The following is a 23,201-nucleotide window of genomic DNA, read 5'->3' as shown; positions in this document are numbered from 1 at the left end:
GTTGGCTTTTCAAAAAGTTTTTCTGGCAATTGTGGGGAGGTAAAGAATGAAGTTAAAATTAGCTGGTGCTTTATGAGCTGTGTAAAGCTGTTGTTTAACCCTGTCCAGTCAACATCAGTCATTTAAGCGGCGTAGCTTTGTTCCAGGTTACGTGGAGGCTCCAAAGTCTTTGTTTTGCATTGTGTCCTGAGGCTGCATTTAAACAGCTCTCTGATCCTTCTTGCACAAGATGGATGTGTCTAGGGCAATAAAAGCTTCCTGCATTGTGAATACTTGTTTTAGAAATTGGGTAACTAGAAGCTGTAGTAAAATTAATCCAGCTTTCCACATTGGCTCCTCCTAGACAAGTGTATAGAATTGATTTAATATTAACTTCTGGAAAGCTAAACCTCTGAAACTAGAGGCCAGTCATGGGCTGAACAATGCTTTTATGATGGGGTGTGTATGTAAATATCCATAAGAATGAAAAGCAAACCTTTAGGATTACTGATGTCTCTGGGATACACCTGCACTGCTGTATGGGCTTGGTGGGACAATGGCAGCCTGGCTCAGAGGAGCACGTGCTAAGCCAGTCTGAGTGGGTTGTATATTTTTAAATGCTGTCCAGAAATGTTAAAAATAACATTAATCATGAGTATGCATGTTGAGTGTGTTTGAGAGAAGAATGCCTGCAGCTGTGGGGGGAACAATAACAGCCATAACAAATAACACGCAATTAACTCAAAATAAGTGAGGTTTGGATCAGTTTCTCAAAAAGATAACGCTTATCATAAAGCTTATCTCAGCAGCTTCAGTGTAATGATTCCACTGTATGATCTTCTACAAGACTCTTTCTGGTTTGGGGAAAAAGATATGGTTGATTTTTCTTGGAAAAAGCAGCTCAATTTCTTTATAAAGCCCCTTTTTTTACATACCCTGTATGTGCGAAGGAAAGTCTATTTTCACAGAAGGCTGTGCTGAGAATGGAACTCTGTTCTTAATATACCTGCTGTGATTTTGGTATGCATTCAAGCTGTTGATTCTTTAGATTATTTTGTCTCTGAAGCCCACAAACTGAAATGATGGCTAGATTTTAAACAAGGCAGTGAGAGACCTTAAGAAGTGGCATAGTAATTCTATTTAAATCAAAGAGGCAGATATTTACAATGATAAAATGTCAAAGTCAGACTTTATAGTATTACCCTAAAAGACATTAACTTGTAATTTCCATCAGTTAGATTTTTGAGTCGATGCCTGTACGTTCAGACTGAAGTGCCAAATCCATTTTTGGGGGGAGGAGGGCTTCTTCTAGTGTGATGTATATGCCTTGGCAGAAATAACTATATTAAATCTTTCAGCTTGCATTCTCAAGTGTGTTTGGTTATGTCTGTCCAATTAACCTTTGCAAAGAACAAACCTTGAGGTGATTGTGGAGCCTTCTCAAGGACTATCAGCTGCTTTGGTGTGCAGGATGTCCTGGAGCCTTGTGTGGAGGCAGAGCATGGATGTCCCACTGTGGATGCCTGTGGTGATGACTTGTCAGCAGCTCTCTGGGAAGGGGTTGTGAGCTCCCCTGTCCCATCTGAAGGTGCTTGTCTCTGCTTGCTGGGCTCTGGGCTTTCATGTGGCTTTACACCATGGTGTCCCCTCCTTGGAGGTGTGAGTGCAGTGTGGGACAGCACTGGCTGCTCATGGAATGGGGTCTCTCTTCCTCCTTTTACTGTCCACGCTCCTGCCTCAGTGCTGACTGCCAGGAACTTGAAGCTGACACCTTTGACCTTTAAGGAGTCTAACATGAACATACCTTGCCCTGGTTTTGATTTTGATCATATTTTAAACTTATCTCCTGCCTGATTTTCATAAGGCTTTATTTCTACTTCCCTGAGTAATGTCAGACATAAGCCTGAGATCTCATCTTGAGGGTCTGATATGCACAGAGCTCTGGCTGAGTCACTCACATGTGCCCTGGAGAAGGAAGCACGTGGAGCCAGCCTTATCTTAAAGGGCTGCTTATCTTAAAGGACACTGCAGTGGTGTCCAGAGTTATAAGTGAAAGCACAAGCCACAGTGAGCCTTCTGTTCAAATTGTTCTCCTGCATGCAGCATGCAGTGGGACAAGCTTGGAACATGTGTTTTCCAACCAGGATTCGTGTTAGTGTTGGTACCAGCAGCTGTGAAAGCTGTTCAGGGAAAGTGAGCCTGAGAAATGGCTGGCAGCCCACAAGACTTCTCTAGCTCACTCCATAAGCCCATCTGGGGAACTGAGAAGAATTTTTGCTGGGCTGGGAGAGCCTGGTGGAGAATGGACTCTCACTAGGGTGGAGAGGAACTCTGAAGTGGACCTGGAGGGACCAAGTGAGCTGGATTCTAGTCAAGAGGAACTGTGACATCTACCCCAGCCTCTTTATGTACTCTAAATTAGTGCAGCACTTCAAAAATTGGGAGATTTGGGGTTTTAACTCTGTTTTGACCCTTGCAAATACTCACTTTTGAGCCCTGGGTGTGTATGTGTGAACACAATGCAGCACCCCTGAGGAACAAAGCACCTGTCAACAGGAATGCCTGGAGCAGGTAGAGCAGCAGTAATGCCTGGGGCCAGAGCAATGTCCACATGGACACAGGTGGCTCCTGCTGAAGGACAGGCTCCTTCCTGTGCTGAAGGAACACCCAAGAAGTGTAGTGTCACCTGGAAACATGAGCTGCTTTATGGCAGCTGCCTGCTCCATTTTGAAAAGCTTTTGTTTTAGCAAGTATTATTGCCGCTAAATGTACTTTACTGCTTGCTCGGCCTCCTTCTTGCCCTAGCATTCATGTTCTGTTTGATTTGTCCAGGCCAGCCCCTTATGTGGTGCTTGGAACTGCTTCCCTTATCCCTCCCTGTGTTAAACTTAAAATTGCCTTGGCCAAGTCCTACAAGAAACTGGATTATCTTGCTTGTTCTCTCTAAGCTCTGCCGCATTGGTGCCCTGTTAAATATTAATAAGCCCCTTAGATAAATCTTTAAAAGGTGCTGCTTTTTTTTCCCCCTTCCAAGTGCAGTCTATCTTGTATATCACAACAGTGAATCATTGGTTTCAGGAATATATCAGGAAGCCTTTGGAATTCAGAATTGTATTTTTCAGTGTTATATTTTGCTAAAACTCATAATCTAAGAGTCCAGAAGTTTCCAGCTTGTAATGGAAAAATTGGTGCAGATCTTTTTTTTAAATTGGTGCATCTCTTCTCAGCAGGGATAAGTTCTCCATTTTCCATGGCTGGAGTGCATTCCAAGGCAGTGAGATCACCTTTCCCTTGAGGCAGACCTGGTTGTGCATTTGTCAGGCCCACATATAACAGGGTTTTAGCTTCCTTGCTGTGGGTGGTGTTTGGGTAGGGCAGCTCTTGGAGGCCAGAAATGCTGGCAAGATGCTGCTCCTGCCACAGGTGCCATCGTGCTGCAGCTCCCAGCTTTAGGTAGGGCTGGAGAGGTGAGCTGCTCATCTGCAGGGGAGGGAGTGTTTCTGGAACTGTGCCAAACAGAAAAAACCTTTTTGTTTCCTTTCTGGAGTGATGCAGTGCCCAGGGGGAAACCCTTCCAAAGGGTGGGTTTGTGGTGAGCTGGTGGCTTCCCCATATAGAGGGCTTGGCCCCAGCTCTCTGGAGTTAGATGAGGACTAGGTGCCACAAGGACTTGGATTCTTGGGTTTGGTACAAACACACGCTGTGGGTTGCTGTGGGATGGCTCTAGCACATGCTGTGGTGCAGAGGGGCATCTGGCCTTGTTGTGCTGATTATACAGAGGGCAGCTTGGCTCACCATCAAGGCAGGTGCTGATGCACCACAGGATGAAGAATCTCCTGTTGCTGTGCTTGGTGCTTTGCACAGTGGTGGTTGTGTGGCTCACTCTGCAGCATCAGCCATGACTTAGGCATGCAGAGCTCAGGCACTTGCTGAGAGCTGAGGTGACCATCCCTGAGCTCAGGAGATCCTGTAACACACAAGGAGTTTCCCCTTGAGGTGTGGTCAGATCCCCCAGTGATCAGCAGAGCTCTGCAGACTGCAGGGCTCACCTGCCAGCACTTGTGGAAATATCTCCAGCACTGATCTGCCTGAGCCAATTGACTCTAGCTTGTAGCTAGAATAGTGTGCCAAGAACCAAAAAATACACTTAGCTGGAATTAGTCCATGGTCATCAATAGCAGTCCTTGCCAGTTTTCCCAGCTGTGTGGGCAGTAGGCTTTTGGCTTGCCTTGCTTGGTTTCAGGGCACTAGTGCATTGTCTCTTGGAAGCAAAAGGGATTCTTGCTCCTCTTTCCTTATCTGTGATGTGGTGGCTTGGGAAATAGGAAGTACAAATCTGGTCTAAGTCAGTGTTTGTGATGGTGATCAGCCTTGGTGCAGGGTTATAAGGCCTATTCTGAAAATGCAACAAACACATCCATCCATAAAACATGCTCACAGCCTTTTTGACACGCAGAATCCGTTTTTACAAAGGTGCTCATTCCTTTTGCATCTCTGGAGCAAAATTTCAAGGCTTTGCACAGTCTACTGACATTACCTTGATTACTTTGTGCTGAGATGCCAAGTCATATATCCTGGACACCAGGTTCACATTAGCAGCACTTTAAAACCAAGCTCCTGGGTGGAACATCTTCCCAGGTATGCAGCTCACAATCCTCTCTCATGGAGTCTAGTGAGGGCCCCAACATTCCTCAGATTCCAGGTTACTGTACAAACATAATGTGATAGTTTGTCTTTAATAAAACTACAGTGTGTACAGTGTTAGCATTGGGTTTTTCTCTCTCCTCTCCTTTGTGCTGTGTATAAACTGTCCTCCTTGGGCCAAGAACAGTTGACAGCCATTGGGGCTCTGACTGTAGTAGTTCCTGTAGTTGATGGAGCTGCTGGTGTCCACCTTTGAGGTTGTCTCAGGCAGGTCCTTTCTGTGTCTTGTTCTCCAGGATGGAGGAAGGAGAGTGGACTGTAGTGCTCTATCTTTCAGAATACAGCTCTGTTTCATTTCCTGTGGTTTCAGTGTTGTTCTCTGTCATGAATGAGTGTGTAAGAGTGTACTTCTTTACACAGAGGGACAGCAGGAAGTGACAGGCCTTCTCCCAGCAGCAGGTGTGGCTTGTAAACACTCAGCCTTTGAAAGGGACTGGGGATATGGCTTGTTGCAGATTGTCCTGTTTATTCTAGTATAGCTCTTCAGCTTTAGTAGCTCTGAAGACCAATTTATCTGTGCAGTAAAGAGATGTGACAAATTTATGGATGCTCAGAATCCACCAGCTGGTATTGAGAGAGCTCATGATTTTGGCTTCAGTGGTAGCATAGATAGATTGCTGCTGTACCTGCCGTGCTGTGGGGGTGCCCTCCAGCTTTTCAGACTGGTGGGACAGATTTATTTCCTCTGCCTGGCACAAAAGGCACTACTCTGGTGCCCATCCTCACTGCAAAGGCAGTGCCTGCTGAGTAAACACAGGTACAGCCATTCCTGAGCATGTCCAGGAGCTCCTGTTTTCCTGGAAGCATTGTATGATGCCTCCTAATAGTAGCCCAGTGTAATAGCACAGAGATCCAGAGAAAGCCCTGTGTTCTCCAGTGTTTTTCACTCTGGTATGAGTGAATAATAACAGAACTACACCTGCATCTTTCCTTGGAGGAAACAGGCAAATCTTGTGCGTGGGGTCATGGGCACATTGCCAAAATCTCCCACTCATGAGGTAGATCTTCCTTTCAATCACAGATGGCAGATTCTCTGAGAACAGGGTGCACAATCTCTGTTCTCCATTACCTGAGCTCCCCAGAGGTCAGTGTGTGAGACCACAGATTCCTTCAGGGATGTAGAAGTCCTTCATAGTCACACCATGCTTTACACTCTAGCTGCCCTTGGAGCCATAGAACTTTCTCCTCTAGCATGGGTGAAACTCTGCCGTGTGTTTCCTCAGCTGCACCCTGCTCTGCCAAGCTGTCTCTGGAGGGAGCAAGCAGCAAGAATCTCCTGCTTCAGCTGCTGGCCATGGCTCTGCTTTAATGTGCCATCTCTCTGAATCCCAGAAGTCTCCAGAACTGCAAATGCTTTTCTTCTGTGGTAGTTGTGTCATATCCTAGGGGAAAAAACAAAAGTGTTGTAGTGATGGTGGGGAAGCTCTCTGCCTAGGAGGCTGCATGGCATCCATCTGCCTTGAGGCTGCTTAGCCCACCTGGCAGATGCAGGGATTTCCTGCTGCCCAGGGCACTGTAGTGTCCTTTGGTTAGCTGTTCCATGGAGTTACTTCATTGGGGGACCTCTTCTTGTCCCAGAGGAGAAGGGACATCTTTGTGTTCCACCACAGCAGCTGGGGGTTTGTCACAGTTGTTTTTGCAAAGGCAGGTGGTGGCTCCCCATGGATGTGAGGTAACCCAATGCCCTCAGCTTGCTGGGGCCGTGCAGGAGCACAACTGATGCACTCATTCCTAGGATCAAGAAGCTGGGTTGCCTCTTGGATTGGCTGCCTTTGTCATGTTGCCATCCTGCCTTCTTTCCAAAACTATCTTTGCTTTGGCACAGACAGGGCTGCTGTCACTACAGGATCTTTTCATTTGGTCTTCTGAAACTCCAGAGAATTTTTTTTTGTCTTCACACTGCTTACAGCCCCTCTGAGAACAACATTATGGTTTTCCTTTATTTAGATCTTTGATATAACAAACTATGGTGAAGTAACACATTACTATGTGTCAGTTGTTCAGTAGAAACTGTGTCTGTATAGAGACAAGACTTATTTTAAATCTCAAGTCTTTGATCTCTATATCTGAAGCCAAAGAACAGTAATTTTAAGGCAGGCTTTCAGGATTTTTAGCCAAAGTATTGCATGCTAGCAGGGACCCTCCATGTGCTGTCAAAATTCACTTTGCTAAGACACGTCTGTTTCAGAGGCAGAATGTTCCTTATTCCAGTGCTCACAGAGCAGCTTCCTGGAGCTCTAAATGTGTCCCTGCTCCCAAGTATTAAGCATTTGTGCCATTTTCAGTGCAGAAGACAGCCGAGCATGCTTTGGGAGCATCCGTAAAGGATTGTGTATACATAGAAGCACTTAAGGGAAAGCAGAAGTCCTCTGCAATCTATGTGCACCCTCTCCTTGCATTCTGATTTCATCTGTCGTACACAGCCTGTGGTACTGTAGACTTGCACAGCTGAAAGGAAGTAGCTAAATAAGGTACAAGAGTGCTTTTACACAGTTGACCTAAAACATAGGGGGAGATGAGGACATGAGTGTTTTATGGCTGTGCTAGGGCCAAAATCTGGGCAAGTTCAAGTGTTCCTGTTGGAAAAATCATTTGGACAGTGTAGCTGTGCTGCAGCATGCTCAGAGGTTGTGGGGGAAATACCACATAAGTATTTCTTTCCTTTTTGACAGAGTTTATGTTGACCATATATACTTCTACAAATCATTACTCCATTCTAATTTCTTGTGCATCCTGAAACTGTAGTATTGTACAGATCAATTAGTGAAGAGGCCAGGATTTATATCTTCATGTGAAACCTTGCCTGTGAAGTTAGGCCTCTTTGAGTCAAAAACCCTACACTGTTCTTCTGCAGTGGTTTTGCTTTGCTGGTTTGATTGCTTTGGTTTTACTTCTATGGCCTGAAGAATATCAGAGGGTATTCTCCAAGAACTGTCACTCACAGGGGAGCACTGCTTACCTTGCCTTGGGATGCCTGTGGAACCAGTTCCTGCCATTGGGTGCCTGGCCCTGTTCCTCCATCAAAATCCCATGCCCTGCTTCTGGTAACAGCACCTAAATTGTTGGCATTCTGGCAGGCAAACTCTGGGAAGGCTTCGGAAACAAAAATATCCAAGCTCAGCAGCTGCTGCACAGAGCTGAAGCAGCCCTTTGGAGGAGGCAGAGAAGAGGCACAACAGTTGGTGGCAGGAGCCTCTGTAGTTGCTCCCCCTTAAGAACCAGCCTCGAGCCCCTTGGGTTTGTTTGTCCTCTGGGTAATGTGATTGTTGCAGATGGTGGAAAAATCAGCAGCCATTGCTTTTTGAAGGTGTGGTGCCATTGTTCCACAGGCTTCCATTTCAGGTGCCTCCCTGCCATGGCCTAAAATGGAAGGATGCTGTGCAGGAGCTGGGGGCAGGGGGGCAGAGCAGGGGTGGCGTGCCGCCCAAGGCTGATGTTACTCCGTAGTTCTCACATCCTGAGTGTGCTTGTCAGATCCATGCAAAGCTCTGGATCTGGAGGAGGGGAAAAGTGTCAAGCCCCCACACATCTTCAGCAGTGGTTTTCAGCAAGTGGCTCCAGGCTGCTCTCTTCTTGCATCACCACTTCTGTGCTGTCTGTGCAAGGACAGCTCGTAGTGAATGCCGGAACGCTGCGTCCTCTGCGAGCCGACCACAAGAGCTGAACGTCTGGCCTGGAGCTGCATTTTGGCAGGATATGGGGCCCGTGGTTATTGTTTTTGTACATGTTATTGCTGCTGTGTTTGTGAGTTCGGTGGGGGAGAGCAGAGGAGGGGAAAGTGCAGAAGGAGAAATGAGCTGGGCTTCCCCTTAACTGTCTCCATGTAATGCTTGGAATGATCCTCTGGCGTACATTCCTCCAAGCGTCTGAGCTTTTGTGTCTCTCTGTAACATTCAGCTTTGCACTCTCAGTTGTGTCATGCTGGATTAAATCCATGTCTAAACTACTCATTCCCTTCATGAGGACCGGGATGTAAATGTCCTCTTATTGCAAAGCAAATAGAATGAAAACTTCTGCAATCTTGCTTTGTGTTTCTCTCATGAGGTCTCCTACACATAGAAGTAAGATAGTGCTCTGATCTTGCCTTGCTGATTACAGCAGGCTTTCAAAAATCCTCTCTGAAGGGGAACCAGGAGCCTTATGGGCTGACAAATATCATTCATGCAGCCCTTCTCTAAAAAGAAGGGAAAGAAGCGACTCGAGAATTCTGGATTTGAGTAAGGCTTTAAAATGTACCACGTGAGGCTGCACACTGTGCAGGGAGTAGCAGAGGTGACTGCCTGGAATGCAGAGCAGTCTCCCAGCAAGGGGCAGCACTGCTTCTGGAGAGCAGCTGCCTTCTGCAGAGAGGAGAACTCCTTCATTTTCAAAATGTGATCCGGTGTGGCTGTACTGCAGAGCAGAATGGATGCTGTGGGAACAGCTGAATCAATTTGGTTCTGTCAATTCTGCCAGCTGAAACCACACCTCTAGTTCCAGGTGCCCACTTGATGTACGAGTGTCAAGTGCCTTTAGCTGCCTTCCACCACAGATGTTGTGCTGCTGGACTGCATCTTCCACTGAGCTGAACAGCACACAGATTGATAAATTTCCATTTAGCATAATTATATTGACTAAAATAATATGGGGAAAATTGAATAAATTCCTCTATGAGTTGGAAGAGGTGCTAGATTCAAATTGGAGTCTTGTTATTAGAGGCAAAGGGTGCAAAGTCAGGATTGTGTTGTTAGAACAGCATGCAAAGAGCTCCCAGAATAAAAGAAAAAGATTAAAAAAATCAGTAGGGCTTGATGATGAAATAATTTTGTGTGGTCTGGTCTTTGATGTGGTAAAGTACAAAGATGGTAAAGTGAGAGAGAAGGAAAAACTAGGGAATGCAGCAAATGTTTTTAGGCAGAGGCTTGAGGGATATGGGGACTGTTTCCCAGGAGGCTGGAATGCCTTACCTGGGAGAAGCATGCATGGAATTACCTTTTCATGGAAGGTGAGGGGCTGAAGCAGTAGGAACCAGATACACACCTGGGTTGAAAATACTGGAGTTGAGGTGTGCATCTTTAGTAGAAGGGAAGAGAACTCCTCACCACGACAGCTAGGTGCCTAAAGTGGCACAAATCACATGCAGACCAGCCTTCTTCTTGTTCCAAACCAGCCAAAAGAGCAGCAGGAGGAGGGAGCCAAACTCTGTCACTGCTTGTGCCCATGTACAATCATCTCTGCCCATGATCATCTGGAAAGTGCTATTTTGGAGTGTGGTGGTCTTGACATGTGAGGGGTGAGGTTGTGACTTTAGGTTGTTCCTCAGCATTCCAGTTCTTGGAGATAGTTTCAACATCAGGGATGGATCTTGAGTTGGTCTTAGATTCTGTAGTGTTCACCCTGCACTTTGGGACATAATATTTCAGTGCAGGTAGCTGGAGTACACAGTTAAATCAGTGGTTCCCTTCTGCAATGATGGAGATAACAGCTTTCCAAGGAGTGAGAAGAGTAAAGGCTCTATAGTTTCTTGAATCTAAACTTAAAGCTCTCACACCCTCTTATGAGTGCAGTGATATCTATACCAAAATGAGAAAATTGGAGTTTTCATTCCTGCTCAGCTGCATTTTTTCATAATGCAAGGGATTGGACTTCAAAAAGTAAGCAGGTGTTGAAAGAAAAATAGCAAAGGCAAAGGAATTGTGTTAGTTCTCTCTGAAATATTGCCCAATTAAAATGCTGGCTATTTGTATAAAATATATCTGCAGCAAGGTACTTGGAAATGATTTATCAACACTTACTTTGGAGAGTGCTTCCTCCAAGGTAGCACACGTGAAACTGGCAATGGAAAGTCACTATGACTTAGAAAAAACAAACAGCAAAACAATTGTTTCTTGCCCTAAGAAAGGGTGTGACTGTCACTGGGTTGTGTAAGGGAAAGTGGGAACACTACTATTAATGTTCACGGTAAACTGCACAGTTAATCATCATCCAGCTAGTCCCTGGTTTCTTTCTTTTTCATTCTGAGGTAGAGGGGTGGTGGTTAGAGGGCTTGTCATTGGAGGGAAAGGGAAATTGATGATTTAATGTGGCTTTCTGTATGACAAGGCACTAACATGACTCCCGTCTGTATTTAAATGCTGTCCCCAGGTTACGACTATGGCTATGTCTGCGTGGAGTTTTCACTCTTGGAAGAGGCCATCGGATGCATGGAAGCCAACCAGGTTGCTTTACAATTCGGTCAATGCTGCTAGAAGATTTTAAAAGTTTTTTTTTTTGGTGGGGTGGTGGAAAGCCAATGAGGTTTTTGTGAAGGAAGATCTGTTCTTGTATAATACACAACAGCACGGTTTAAATGTTGTTACCAGAATCTTCTATCAGGCTTAGAAATGCCAGCAGGAGAGAGCTGCTGGACAGCAAGTGGTCTGCCCTCCTCCCTGGTGTGTGTCAGCATGCTGGCTCACTCAGAGGCTGGTGGCTGACAGACTCCTACTGCAGGTTTTGACCCTGCTGTTTTTGTGCTCTCTGGAATGCAGTTGGGAAGAGCTGTGCTGGCAGTGATGCTTCCCCCGGCTGTTGGTGCACACACAGACACACACACAGGCACACACAGACACACACACACACGTGACTGTAGGTGCACACCCTCGTGTGCAGCTCTGAGTCAGCTGTGACTTGAGTGCTCCACTTTGCCATATGCCTTATGTGTGGGAGAGGTGCTTCATTGTGCATCTCCCCCATATCTATCCCGTCCTTTAGCAACCCAGAGCTGCAGACACTACCCTCATGTGCAGTTGAGCCTGGTAAACCTGAACATTTCCAGCCCTTGAAAGGACAAAATGACTGAAATCCTCAGTAGCTATTCAAGAGGGGCCTTTACTCTGACCTGGTATTTGAAACTAGAGCTGTTTTCTCCTATACCAGAGTGAGATGCATAAAATTTGTTAGATGAAACATAGATTCCCATCTCATACTGGCCTCCTTGTGCCTTGAAACTGCAAATGATGGATCCCTCAACAAAGCCAACTTCTGATCCCCCTTCCTTCACCATATCCCTTAAGTCTCCTCTTTGCTGCTTTCTTCCTCCTAATTTGCCTGAGTAAGGATCCATATCAATTATCTTAAGCCTTTTTACCTGAATCCTGGGTCTTGCTGTCATGGGAGGAGAGTTATGAGTCAGATTCAGAGCTGTGCATCTGCAAAAATGTACTTACAGTTAATGAGTCTTCACAGCTGGGGTTTCAAAGGTCCCACTAAGCACTTGCATTTGCCTCTATTTTCAGTTACAGAGGTATTGCAACTTACAAAAATGTTTTACAGAAATAATTCTGTTGCTGGGAAAGAGCCTGGCACATTCCCACCGAGGTGGTGGTGAGGAGCACAGAGAGAGAAGGCTCCAGAATTAATTATTACTTTTACCAGCAGTGACAACTTTTATTTTCCCTTCAGTGTTTCTACAATTCCCAATTTATTTTGTTGTCACTGGGGAATCTATAATTATAGATGACACTGCTTTTAACTGAATGCCTCTCCATGTTCTCTCCACCCTTCTGCTCATATGAATTAACTTCCTATGCAAGAGCAATTCCCAAGTATCTGGGAATTTGGGAATCCCTCTTTTTCTGATTGTTGATACCTGCTCTGCCCTTTCTCCCATTTGGAGTGTATAGAATTGGGCAGGTGTTCTAACTTGATGAGGTTTGGTCCATTGCTACAGCAGAGAGCCTGTAGGCAGCAATCCTTAAACTGAACTGGGTGCCTGCAGGTGCCCAGTGAATCTCTGCACACACATGCATGGGAAGAAGCTCTGGCTGGTGTTCCACTGCTGCTCACACTGACCTCCCCAGCTTCAGTTACAGCAGCCATTCAGGCTGGGGAATGCTTTCCTGTGCTTCCCTTCCCTGCTAGTGACAGGAGTTGAGGTCTCAGCCTTAGACACCTGGGATGTGCTAAAAACAGACAGGGCATGAAAGTCTTCCAGTTTTCTTCCTGCTATACCTGGCTCTGTGTGTGTGCAGATGAATGCTGAAAGATGGAGTGCTTGGAAGGGATCATCTCCCAAGCTTCCATATGCCAATCTTCATCATGTTTTAGTAGACCTACAGGTGTTAGTAATTAGAGAAGTTGGAAATGTGGGGTTTGGGATGACCCAAGCTACGTGCATTTGATCAGGAGAGCTGTAATTTCTGGATTACCCCACATAGGTTAACTGGACTAATCTGCTTTTGATTGAACATGAAAAAGAGCCTTTCTAATTACCTAAATTAAAAAAAAAAGAAAAACCTAGCAGCATTTGTACCTGACGTACTGCAAAGGAAAGAGGTGACTTTAAAATTCTCAGTAAGAGACAAATAGAGATCTTCAGAAAGGGAGTTATGAGTTGTCCCTAGGGAATAGATATTCCACTTCAATGACTTCCAGGGTAGAGTTGCAAGATCATCTCCTTAGACTGAGAGTCTGCATTTTTGCAAGCTGCAAAACCAAAAATCTGTGTTAGCTAAGACGCAGATTCTTTGATAGTTCAGTTATTTTCAGAAGGTTATCAACTGTCCCTGTCAAATTCAGTCACTTGTGAGAGCATAAATAGCAAGTGACATGCTGGTCCCTCACTAGTCAACCTGCCTCTTTCTCAGGCATCTAGAGGCTGGGAATAAATAGCTTGTGCAAAACCAACATTTTTGATGCAGTTTAATGCCTGTTGAGCTGCCCTTGCCTGAAGAACAATTTGCTACATCTCTATATTGTATCATTCTGATATTGTGAAATCCTTTTGTTTTACTCAACACACACCAGCGCCCACTTAAGATCATTGCCAGACTTGCAAACTACAGATTTACCAGGTTCAACTCCCTCCATTCAGTAAATCTTAGCATGTATACGTGACTGCTGAGATTTGAGGAGGCTTTTCTGTTACATACATTGTGATAAGGAAACACCCATATTTGTGTTGCCCTGATTTTGCAGGAGAGTTTCATTCCATGTTATTAACTGCCTCAGCTAAAGTAATGACAACAGGCACCTTATTAATTGCTTTGACTCGTTGATTGCTGCATTGGCAACTGATTCCAGTGCCAAGGTCCCATCTAATATACATGGAAGGTTCTGGATTGCTGTTATTCCCAGCGTGGCGGTGCTGGGCACAGGGCTGGATGAGTGAGGTGCCAGGTGCTGGCTCTCCCCCTGGCTTTGTGGGGGCTCTGCCCTGGCAGGGCAGATGAGCTGTTGATTTGTTGTGCAGAGCCTCGATCCAGCCCTTATAGCAGTCTCATGGTTGGTGATGCTCCTGGTGGCCTTTTGTTTCACAGTGGCTGTCACTAGAGTTGTGTGAGACCTTTTCTGTCTGTGATGAGCTGCTTTTCTGTTGGGGAGAAAGTTATTTTGAATGGAAAATGGAGGTTTCTGTCTGCTAAGTCACATGATTTTTGTTAAATTATTTTCCCTCCCTTATTGTCATTTTTGAAGGGGTGGGATGTGGCATTTGGCGTTTCTTTGGTGTGGCCCATGGTGTGGTAGTGCTCCTGTCTGAGGGCACCAGGTTGGCTTCTTGGAAGCAGCTTTGGGAATACATCCCATGGCTGCACTTGGCCATAGGCTCAGGATCTTTTTGCATTCCTCCTTCATGTGTAGAAAAGAACAGCCATAACAAGCATGTTACTTGGTGTGAGAAAATCAGGTGGAAAATGAAGTACCCTCTGTACTGTTGTGTGTCATAAAGGCAGGAGGAACAGGAATGGAAGGAGCTTGTCTCTGCTGCTTGCATATTTTAATTCTCTGAGTGTTTTCACTGAAATGGAATTGGTTGTTATACATATGGAAGCAGGAGGGGTTTTTTTGAGCTCAGGAGCAAATGGTTTGTCTCAATTGACTCTGTAGTATTGTCTCCAAATCCACTCAGGCCTCAAACTTAGCAACACTGGCTGCATGAATATTTCCTAGCTTGTTGCTAGTAACTAACAACTTTGTAATCCTTTCCTCCTGTTTCTGAAGAAAGAGGGCGAGAGGAGAGCTATAGCATGAACTTTTAAAAATGCATACACTGTACATTATTGTGCAGCTCTCCAGGCATGTGCTGGAGTGGTTGTTCAAGACTTGCTCTTGTGCCTTCCTGCACTGAGGCTGGTACTTGTCAGAGCAGTGTCTCTGCAGTGCTGTCCTTGTTCAGCTTGCTGAGCACACCAGTGTCGCCACTCCCTGCTTGTTTTTTACTGGAGAGAGTAAGAGGGATTCTTACTGGATTTGGTGGGTGCTCACTTGAGCATGTCCCACTCCTGTGCAACTAGAAACATCAATTGTGTGTTTCTCCTGCTCTGAGCCTATTTTCCTGTATCCATTCACTGCAGGGCCTTTCTGTATTCTGTGTGAACAGAGCTTCTGGTGCAGATCATATTTCACAGGCTTTTCACTGTAGCTGTTGGTGTTAAAATCCACAAGATGCTGTGACAAGCAGGCAAAGCTTAGGACTTTCTGTCCTGAAAACATTTGCAGTAACAAGCCACAGCTCTGTGTGGCTTCCCAATTAAATAAGGAAGAAGCATGTGCTTATCCTGAGAATGGAACTTCTCCTGTGACCTGTAACCTTGGGGTATTTATTGAAGCCTGTACTACAGGGAGTGTGTTGCAATTTGTAAAAGAAAATGTGTGTCTAACCATCAAAACTAGTTGCTTTCCTTTTGGTAGAATGGGCCTAATTGTGGAGTGTGGAATTTTTTTTCTCTAGAGTCTGCCAGGTTCCCCCTGTAATGGAAGATGACACCTGCCTCAAATGCATTTTCACGGGCTGTCTGGTATCCATCATTTATTCACTTGACAATGTTACTCTGTCTCTTTAGCTTTAACTGCAGTGGAGGGTGGTGGTGGCATGTCCACAAATACACTGAAAATCCATTTGTGTGTTAGGCTAAGGGGGCTGGAGATGGCTTTGCTTTTGACCTGTTCTCCTTGGATCCACAGGTGGCATTATATTCTGCTTTTCTTGTTGCATATCAGATGTGTGGGTTTTGCTCAGGTTGTGTCATTAGCACACCTCCTTTTCCCCTCCTCTCCCTCACCCCCACGAAGCCTGTCCTGCTTTTGATTGTGGATTTCTAGAATCTGCCGTTGGAGTCTTCCGCTTTGAGTGAGGGAAAGGCTTGTGTACCTAGGCAGTTTCTTCTGTAAACATCCCAATGGTTTGGGAAACATGCACATTGTGGAGGAATTTTTATGAGCCACCTGACCTATATGGAAAGTTCTCTCCACAGGCTAGTGGATGAGTGGATTTCCAGGCAGCAGAGCTGATTTGGGGTTTTTTGTATCTGATTCAGTGTGTGACCTTGTCACGAGTTCACCCTGGGCTTACATCACAGAGGCTTGACATGTTGAGTCAATCATTTTTTCATTCCCTCTCGTGTCTCACTAATCACTGCATTGTACCAGCATTTAACTGGAGTTGTCAGCTTTGGAGATGAGTATGGAAGCCTGCAGTGGGGAGCTCCTGCAGCTGGGCAGACACTTGACTGTGAATAAGCAGTTGGATCTGCCTGCAGTGACCTGTGACAGGGCTGGGTGTGTGGGTGTCCATGTGTGTATCCTGCAGTGAAGCTGTGATAAATGCACTGCCTGTTTGGAAGGACTGGCTTAATCCCTGTGTGCTGCAGAGACCTTCCATGTGCAGAGAAGGGTGGCTTTTGTTGTAAAATGTAACTGCCAAAAAGTACCAAAAATATTTCTCTGGACCTTTTTCTCTTCTGTCTTCTCAGCATCTTCTGTCATCTCAGCTCTCCAAGCCGCGTGAATCCTCTTAGTCCCTCTTCCTTTGGCACAGAAGGTTGTAAGAGATCTTCTGCCAGAGACTTCACACACTCTTCCTTTCAGCCAATAGTAGCTTCCCATCAATGTGTTTTCTCCAGCCCTTCCCAGATAAAAAAACTACAACCTCCTTCTTGGCAGCTCTGTCCTGCCTTGCCTCGAGAAGCAAACCATGCTATCCAATGTGTTTTAAAATAAGTTCGCTTTTCACTAGAAGAGTTGTGAAGCTGCATCTTCTTGCTCTACTTGTGTGATTCCCAGCTTGCCATGTCCCTCCACCTCCCTGCTCGTATTCCAAAATCCTGTCCTCCTTTTTCCTTCAGCCTCACCTTACCCATGTGGTGGGACTGTGTGTGTTTGCTGCTGCTGAACTGCTGCTCTGCAATGGGATTGTCCCACAGGACAGCTTCTGGGTGAGCTGGCTGGAGCATGCAGCACATGCTTAAGTGGGACTTCCTCAGTATCTCTGATTGCTGCTGGGGATGTGTGGCCCAGCAGGGTTATCTCAGGACTCAAATATTGCTGTATATTACAGAATTATCTATTCTGTGTGCTGAGGTTGGCTTGGGCTGCTATATAAATAGGTTGTTTCACATAAAGCATCACTCCCTACCCTTCTCTAAAATGAAAATGCTCTCCCTCCTGGCCCCTGCATTTCTGTTCTGGTGATGGGTCTGTTGCAATTTTTTGCCCATTGACATTAGCAAATCTGTGTGATGGTGTAATTCTGAAATAACCATTCTTTCCCTATAGATTATAAATGCCTTGGTAATCAAGTTGTTCTCTGTTGGATTAGATGTTCTGTTTACAGTGCTAGGAGCTGGGGGGAATAATTGTGATTTCCTGAAATTTGTTTCAATAATTTGATCTGTGAGTGATTGACAAGACAGGTGTCCAGTCCTCTCTGGTTGGTTGGCTGTGTGATCTGATATATCAGTACTTGTGCTGCATCACTCCCAGCTGCAGGGCAGGAAAAGGTTGGATATTCCCTGCACTGGTGGCTCAGAGTGAGGAACCACCATGGGACAGCCAGACCTTTGGTCATGCCCAGCACTGGTGGTGTAAAAATGAGGGCACCTGAAAGTTATTGCTTGTGCATGCAAAGTGCAGTGTGTACCATGGGTCAGTCGGCCTCTGCCCCTTCCATGGGGCTAAAGTTGTGTTGTAGAGGACTCCCTGGCAGAGCATTCCCTAAGAAATAGCTTTGGTTTGGTCATTTTCAGTACACAGAGCATTTTCCTGAGTGATGAGGCATCTGGAACACTCATCCTTTGAATTCGTTTCTAGGTGAGATCTTGCCTTGAGCTAGGAAAGATTTGAAGTAATCTTTGGATGCATGGGCAGGATACAGATGGCACCCTGTCTCTGTAGCTGTCAGGTCCTCTCCTCCTAATGTGTTAATGGAATAATTGTGTGCCAGTGGGGAAATCTTAGTCATAGATTATGCTGTGTATGCTACCTATAGGTGCAAGTTTCACCTTAAAACAGAGCCATGGTTTCCTGCTGGCTGCTCTTTCTCACAGACTGTATGTTTTTTAATTGAGTTGGCATTAGTTGATTTTCTGTGACAATCTGTAGAAACTTTAAATATATCCCTGTGTAACCAATTGGAAGGTGTGTGCCTCGTGGCCTCAGCGTGCTTCAAAGGAACATGGTAAATCAGGTGTAGGACAGACTGTGTGGGGCTGCAGTTGATAGATTGTGTACATGGTCAGAAGGGGATTTTGGATTAGGATGTAAAATCCCTATATGAAAGTAGTAGGACTCATGCCACTAATTTGCTTTGATGCTTTTGAAGTCATCCTCTAAGTAAGCTGGTGACTAACCAAGCTGCAGCTGCACTCTCAGAAATTCCCTCTGTTCTCTGAGAAGTGGACGGTGCTGATGATACCACTGAAGAGTCTTAAGGGAGATGAGCAGGCAGTGAGAGGGAAATGGTCTGGACTGGTTCAGTCATGAATCAAGACATCTCAGTGAATGCACCACAACTTTCATTTCCAGAGTGAGACCATTTCCTATCAGGGTTTTGCCATAATGGTTTGCACAGGACCCGTCACTGAGAACGAGGTGACAGAAATTGTTGGGCTGAGTCCAATGAGTCCTCAGCCTAATTCCAGCAATGTCGAGGGGAACACCAGATATGTTTTACAAGCATATGAGCCAGATTATAATGCTAGGACTCCATCTGGACTGTTTTGATAAGTGGGAGCACACCAAAATGTTGCAGTTTTCATTTGATGAGTCGTTGTTGTGAGCTTCAGCCTCAGAACTGTTCGTTCATGCTTTTGTGCTATCTTAGCAGCAATTGCTTTTCCATTATTTGATGCACTGCTGGTGTTGGATTGCTGGAACAGGAAGGTAAAACGTTGACTCCAGAGGTGGAAAAAAATGTTGAACTGCATGCTTCCTGGGGTTAAGGAAGAAGGCAGAACCGCTGTTTCCTTCTCTTCAAAGAAATGGTCTGCCTGCCCTTCTGTAGAAATCATGTATGCTTTTTGTGCATCTAGGGTTTTGATAGTGAGAGAGAGCTGGAATTCCCTTCAGATGTGGATTTTAGTCTGTTTTCTTCCCAGCTGAGTTTGTATAGGACCTTTTCAATTTAAATAATGTAAATTTGGCTGTCTGGAATTGGGGCTCATTCCAAACGAGTACATTGCATTTTGCTGTTTTCTGCTCAGGTTGTGAAACTCATAGGAGTAAAATATTAAATTCAGATTCAAGTTTGAAGATGGAAGATCAAAGCTCTGGCAGTCAGCAACTTTTATTTGTGAATTTCTGTTTCCATTCGGTTGTAACTGGGTTGTTAATGTTCTTGTCTAGAAATGAAATTATTACAGTGGAAAATGGGGGCGGCACGCCTAAATGGGCTATTGTGTCATTATCCATCAATCACAGGCAACAAGGAAACAGGTATTTAACACAGGAGGACACAGAGTTATTATCCACCCCATTCCCCTGCAAGCCACAGGGCACCTTCTAGACTCTTATTAAAGCTTTAATACCTACAGAGAGCACAAGAAACACTGTGTGCTACAAGATCAGAGATCAGGAGTTTGGCTGTCATTCTGCATCTGTGCAGGACCAGGAGACACAGGAGGGGGAAGAGCAACGAGAGTGCTGGCAGGCAAAATCCCTCTGCACTGCTGAGGAAAGGCACCAACTTCCCCAGTCCTCTCACATAAGGGGGAGAATTTCTTTTTCCATCATATCAGGGAATCTGTGAATGGGACAGCCACTGACAGGTCCTCAGTAGCACTGTGGGACCAACTTACTGAATCCTGGCTACAATTGCTGCCAGAAGAAGGTTGTGTGGGAAAATCTTGGAGCTGTTTTGTACAAGGAGATGTAGGACGGAGGTGGAAAGTTCTTCCTGGCTTCTGCAGAACAAAAGCTATCAGATGTAAAGGAGCAGTCTGCCTGAAGATTTATTTTGTGGTGCTCTTGCACTGTGTGTATGTGTTGACAGCTACCAGATGTTGCATCCAACAACATGCCTCCTGCATCTCCATCTCTTCAGGCCACCTGTAAGTTCAGTTAGTTATGCTTTCCACAGGATGAACAAACAGCTTCTGAAGGACAGGGGAATAAAATCAAGTCTGTCATGTAAGGAATTACATTTATAATGAGGGTCAAAGCTATAAAGCTGTAAACATAAGATTTAAGTATTTAAAACTCTGTCTTTAGAACAAGAGAATGAAAGTAATTTTCTCCCGTTTTCATAGACAACTGGGGAAATCTTCAGTTTTTGTGATGTACAGTCCATGTCTGACAAGGAAATTAGCAATATTCAGATGGGCTTCATGAACCAGATTTGAGCCAGGATGGCATTTAAAGCCCAAGCAAACATTTGATGTACTTTTCCATCAAGGATCTCAAGAGCAGAGTTAACAGAGAAAGTAATTTTAGGTCTTAAGAATCCCAAGATGTATTTTCATACACTTAATACCAGGTTGAGAAGTCTCACTAAGAAGCTTTCTCACGGTGCAAAGCTGTACATTAATGATATGATGACTAAGGTGTTTTACTGTTTATAGCCCTAAGGTTTTGAAAGCCTGAGTGATTCTTCCCAGCCTGTGATATCACTGGAGAGGAGTGCTGAGGTGGTTTGGATTTTTTTCCTGACAAGCTGTTGTTCTGGGCCTGGTTCATGTGGAAGTGGTGTGTCCACTGCCACTGCTGCCTCCTCCTCTGTCCTTTCCATTAACTCAGCTCATCTCTTTTTCTTCCTTCCAGTGTGTACTGGGCACATCACTAAATGTAAGAAGTGAATTCCAGAAAGTTTCACAGGCATCTGCTGATGGCAGGCAAATGATTGATCCATCTGGCTCTAAGAGGAGCAGCTGGAAGCATCAGCTCTGCGGTGCTCCAGTGCTTGCTGCAGAGAGGTGAGCAGCACACAGGGAGCTGCAGGCAGTACCCTGTGCTTGGCTGCCCTCACTCTGCACGGGCCAGTCTCTGTCCTGAGCCACCAGGTGTTCAATCAAGTCCCACAGGGGGGTTCAAGTCACAATATCTGAGCCACCCACTGCTGTGCAGCTTATGTGACAGTTTAAAGAGATTTCTTTGTGCATGCTGTTTCCCCTTCCCAATCCCTTAGGAATTCAGCCATGCTGAGGCACTTTCGGCACAACAAGGAACTGGTTTCTTTTCCTTCCTTGGTGTCAGGGTTGTCGGAGGAACTGCTGTCCTGCACACTCCCCTCTCAATGTACTCTCCCAAAGAGCTGAGGTCAGCCACCAGACTGGCTGGAGAGTCACTCCTTCTGCACCCTGACAAGGCACTAAATTAATTTCTTCAGCAGTTCTGGGAACTGACCGGGAAGGAATGATCTGAATTTACCTCTGGACTTTGTGCAGTTGCCTGAATGAATCTCTAAACCTCAGTGCCCTGAAAAAGGAAGAGGTGCCGGGTTCCACAAGGAACTGTGACACCCACTAGTGTTACATTGCACCCAAGCCAGGCTAGCAGGGAAAAATAATTTCCCTCCAAAGGGCTTGGATAACTGTTTTCAGGCTGTGTCAGGTTTCTTGGCAAATACTGAGCCAAGAGGTTAAAGCAGCTGGTTTCCAAATCAGCTCCTAAGAAGAGCTCTCAGGAGGCAGCATCTGCTCAGACACAGAAATCTGTACAGGTGCCAGCCTGAAGGTGGGCCAGCTGCCTTGATGTTCTGTCCAGGTGTGAGCATTAAGGATCTGGATATGGCTTTTGGACAGGCCACCTCAAGGTCACAGTGGTGTGCTGGGAACCATCACTGGGAGGACACAGGTAAGTGTTGCACTGCTGGTGGCAAGTGGCAGGGCTCTTATCCTGAGGGAGGCAGGATCAGACACTCACTTCTGTCATTAACTGGGAATCTAGGAATATTGAGAAATGATGTCTCTAAGGACAAAACCCTCTTTTCTTCAGTACTTCCTCTTCCCAGGGTTTTTGGGTCCTTTCAGCAGAGAGACTGTCCTGCAGGGAGCTTGCCTGGGCACTGGCTGCAGAGAAGGCACTGCCAGGGAGGGCTCTGAGTGCCTAAGAGTGGAGTTTGGAGCTGTGTCTGGAGGAGCCTCTGGAGCACACCCTTCCCCATCACAGCTGGTGTGTTCTTAGCAAACGTTTGCTGCTGCACAGAACACCCTGAGTTCTGTTCCCTGTGCAGGTGTTGGAATTGGTGTGGAATCCCATAGGTACATGCTCCAGTGGAAGAACATGTGTTCTTTTTGTGTGGGGTCTTCAAATGCTTAGTTAAATTGTCTAGCAATAAATTTGCCCCTTTCAGGCAGAGCTTTCCAGCCTTTTTTCCCACCATGATTTTGCATTGGGAATGCTCTTTAGGGTTTTGATATTTGTGCTTCAAACCTATGATTAAGGTGCTGGGTGTTTCCTCATTGTTTCCCAGCTTCCTTATGGCCATTGCTAATTGTAAAGTATCCCTGAGGGAGGTGCACAGGAAGGTCCTGGACTGGATTAGTGCATTGTGCTAATGTGCTTAAGCTTTATATTGTTTAACAGTGAGATGGGATGAGATTACCTTTGAGGAAAAAGGTGGTCATGTAAAAAAAAAAAAAGAGAAATATGTCCAGGCAGTAGAGCAGCATTTTGGAGAGAGAAGGGAAGTCCCTTGAAGTCCCTTTGTTGGGAGAGAAGGGGGTCTGTGAAGCAGCTGTTGTTCAAACATTGTCCATGCAGCAGCCCATGAAAAGTAAAGGAATATTGATGAGGCAGAGCCAGGTGGATCCTTCCCTAGAGCCATCTGTGAATAATGATACTCAATATGCTAAATATTTAAATACTTTTAAGTTTTGATAGTTTAAGTATATTTTTCAAATAGAGGATTCAACCTGATTGATACTTTTCTGAGCATGAAAGTGAGTGTTTGACTTAGAATCATTGAGGTTGGAAAAGACCTTTAAGATCAAGTCCAGCTGTTGAAGAAACTCACATGCATGAGTTTCTCACTATATGGCCTTAACTCCATGTTTGCCTTAGCTGTGGAGTGGAAGCACAGCCAGTAACACCAGAGCACAGAACTTGTCCCTCTTTGAGCTGTTGTCCCCTGATCCTCACTGTGTGGACTCTAGAAATCATCTTCTGACTCCTTCATGATGCAAAGAAAAGGTTTTCATTTTAAAATTTCCACTTTTTTCCCAGTGATCCTATAAGCTGATCTGCAAAGGTGCCCTCTTCAGAGGAGTGAGGGAAGCTGGAGGTTGGCATTAGCCAGGAGGAGAGGCATTAGGGCCTTGAGTGGCATGTGAAAGTCCACTTGGCTT

The 23,201-nt window shown here is 45.4% G+C and overlaps 1 protein-coding gene across 3 annotated transcripts in view; it reads left to right on the top strand.

Moving 5' to 3' along the window:
* The window catches only part of RBM6 (RNA binding motif protein 6), a 58,202-nt gene that overhangs the window by 11,588 nt on the left and 23,413 nt on the right, over positions 1 to 23,201 (top strand). For all 3 annotated transcript variants that reach the window (XM_058031703.1, XM_058031702.1, XM_058031701.1), the window contains exon 6: positions 10,807 to 10,880. In XM_058031703.1, coding sequence (XP_057887686.1) covers positions 10,807 to 10,880 — 74 coding nt within the window. The remainder of the gene's footprint in view (positions 1 to 10,806; positions 10,881 to 23,201) is intronic.

This window comes from Melospiza georgiana, chromosome 11, assembly GCF_028018845.1.
Source record: "Melospiza georgiana isolate bMelGeo1 chromosome 11, bMelGeo1.pri, whole genome shotgun sequence".
Classification (NCBI taxonomy): domain Eukaryota; kingdom Metazoa; phylum Chordata; class Aves; order Passeriformes; family Passerellidae; genus Melospiza; species Melospiza georgiana.
The sequence above is the reverse complement of the archived record's forward strand: the minus strand, read 5'-3'. Positions and strand labels throughout refer to the sequence as shown.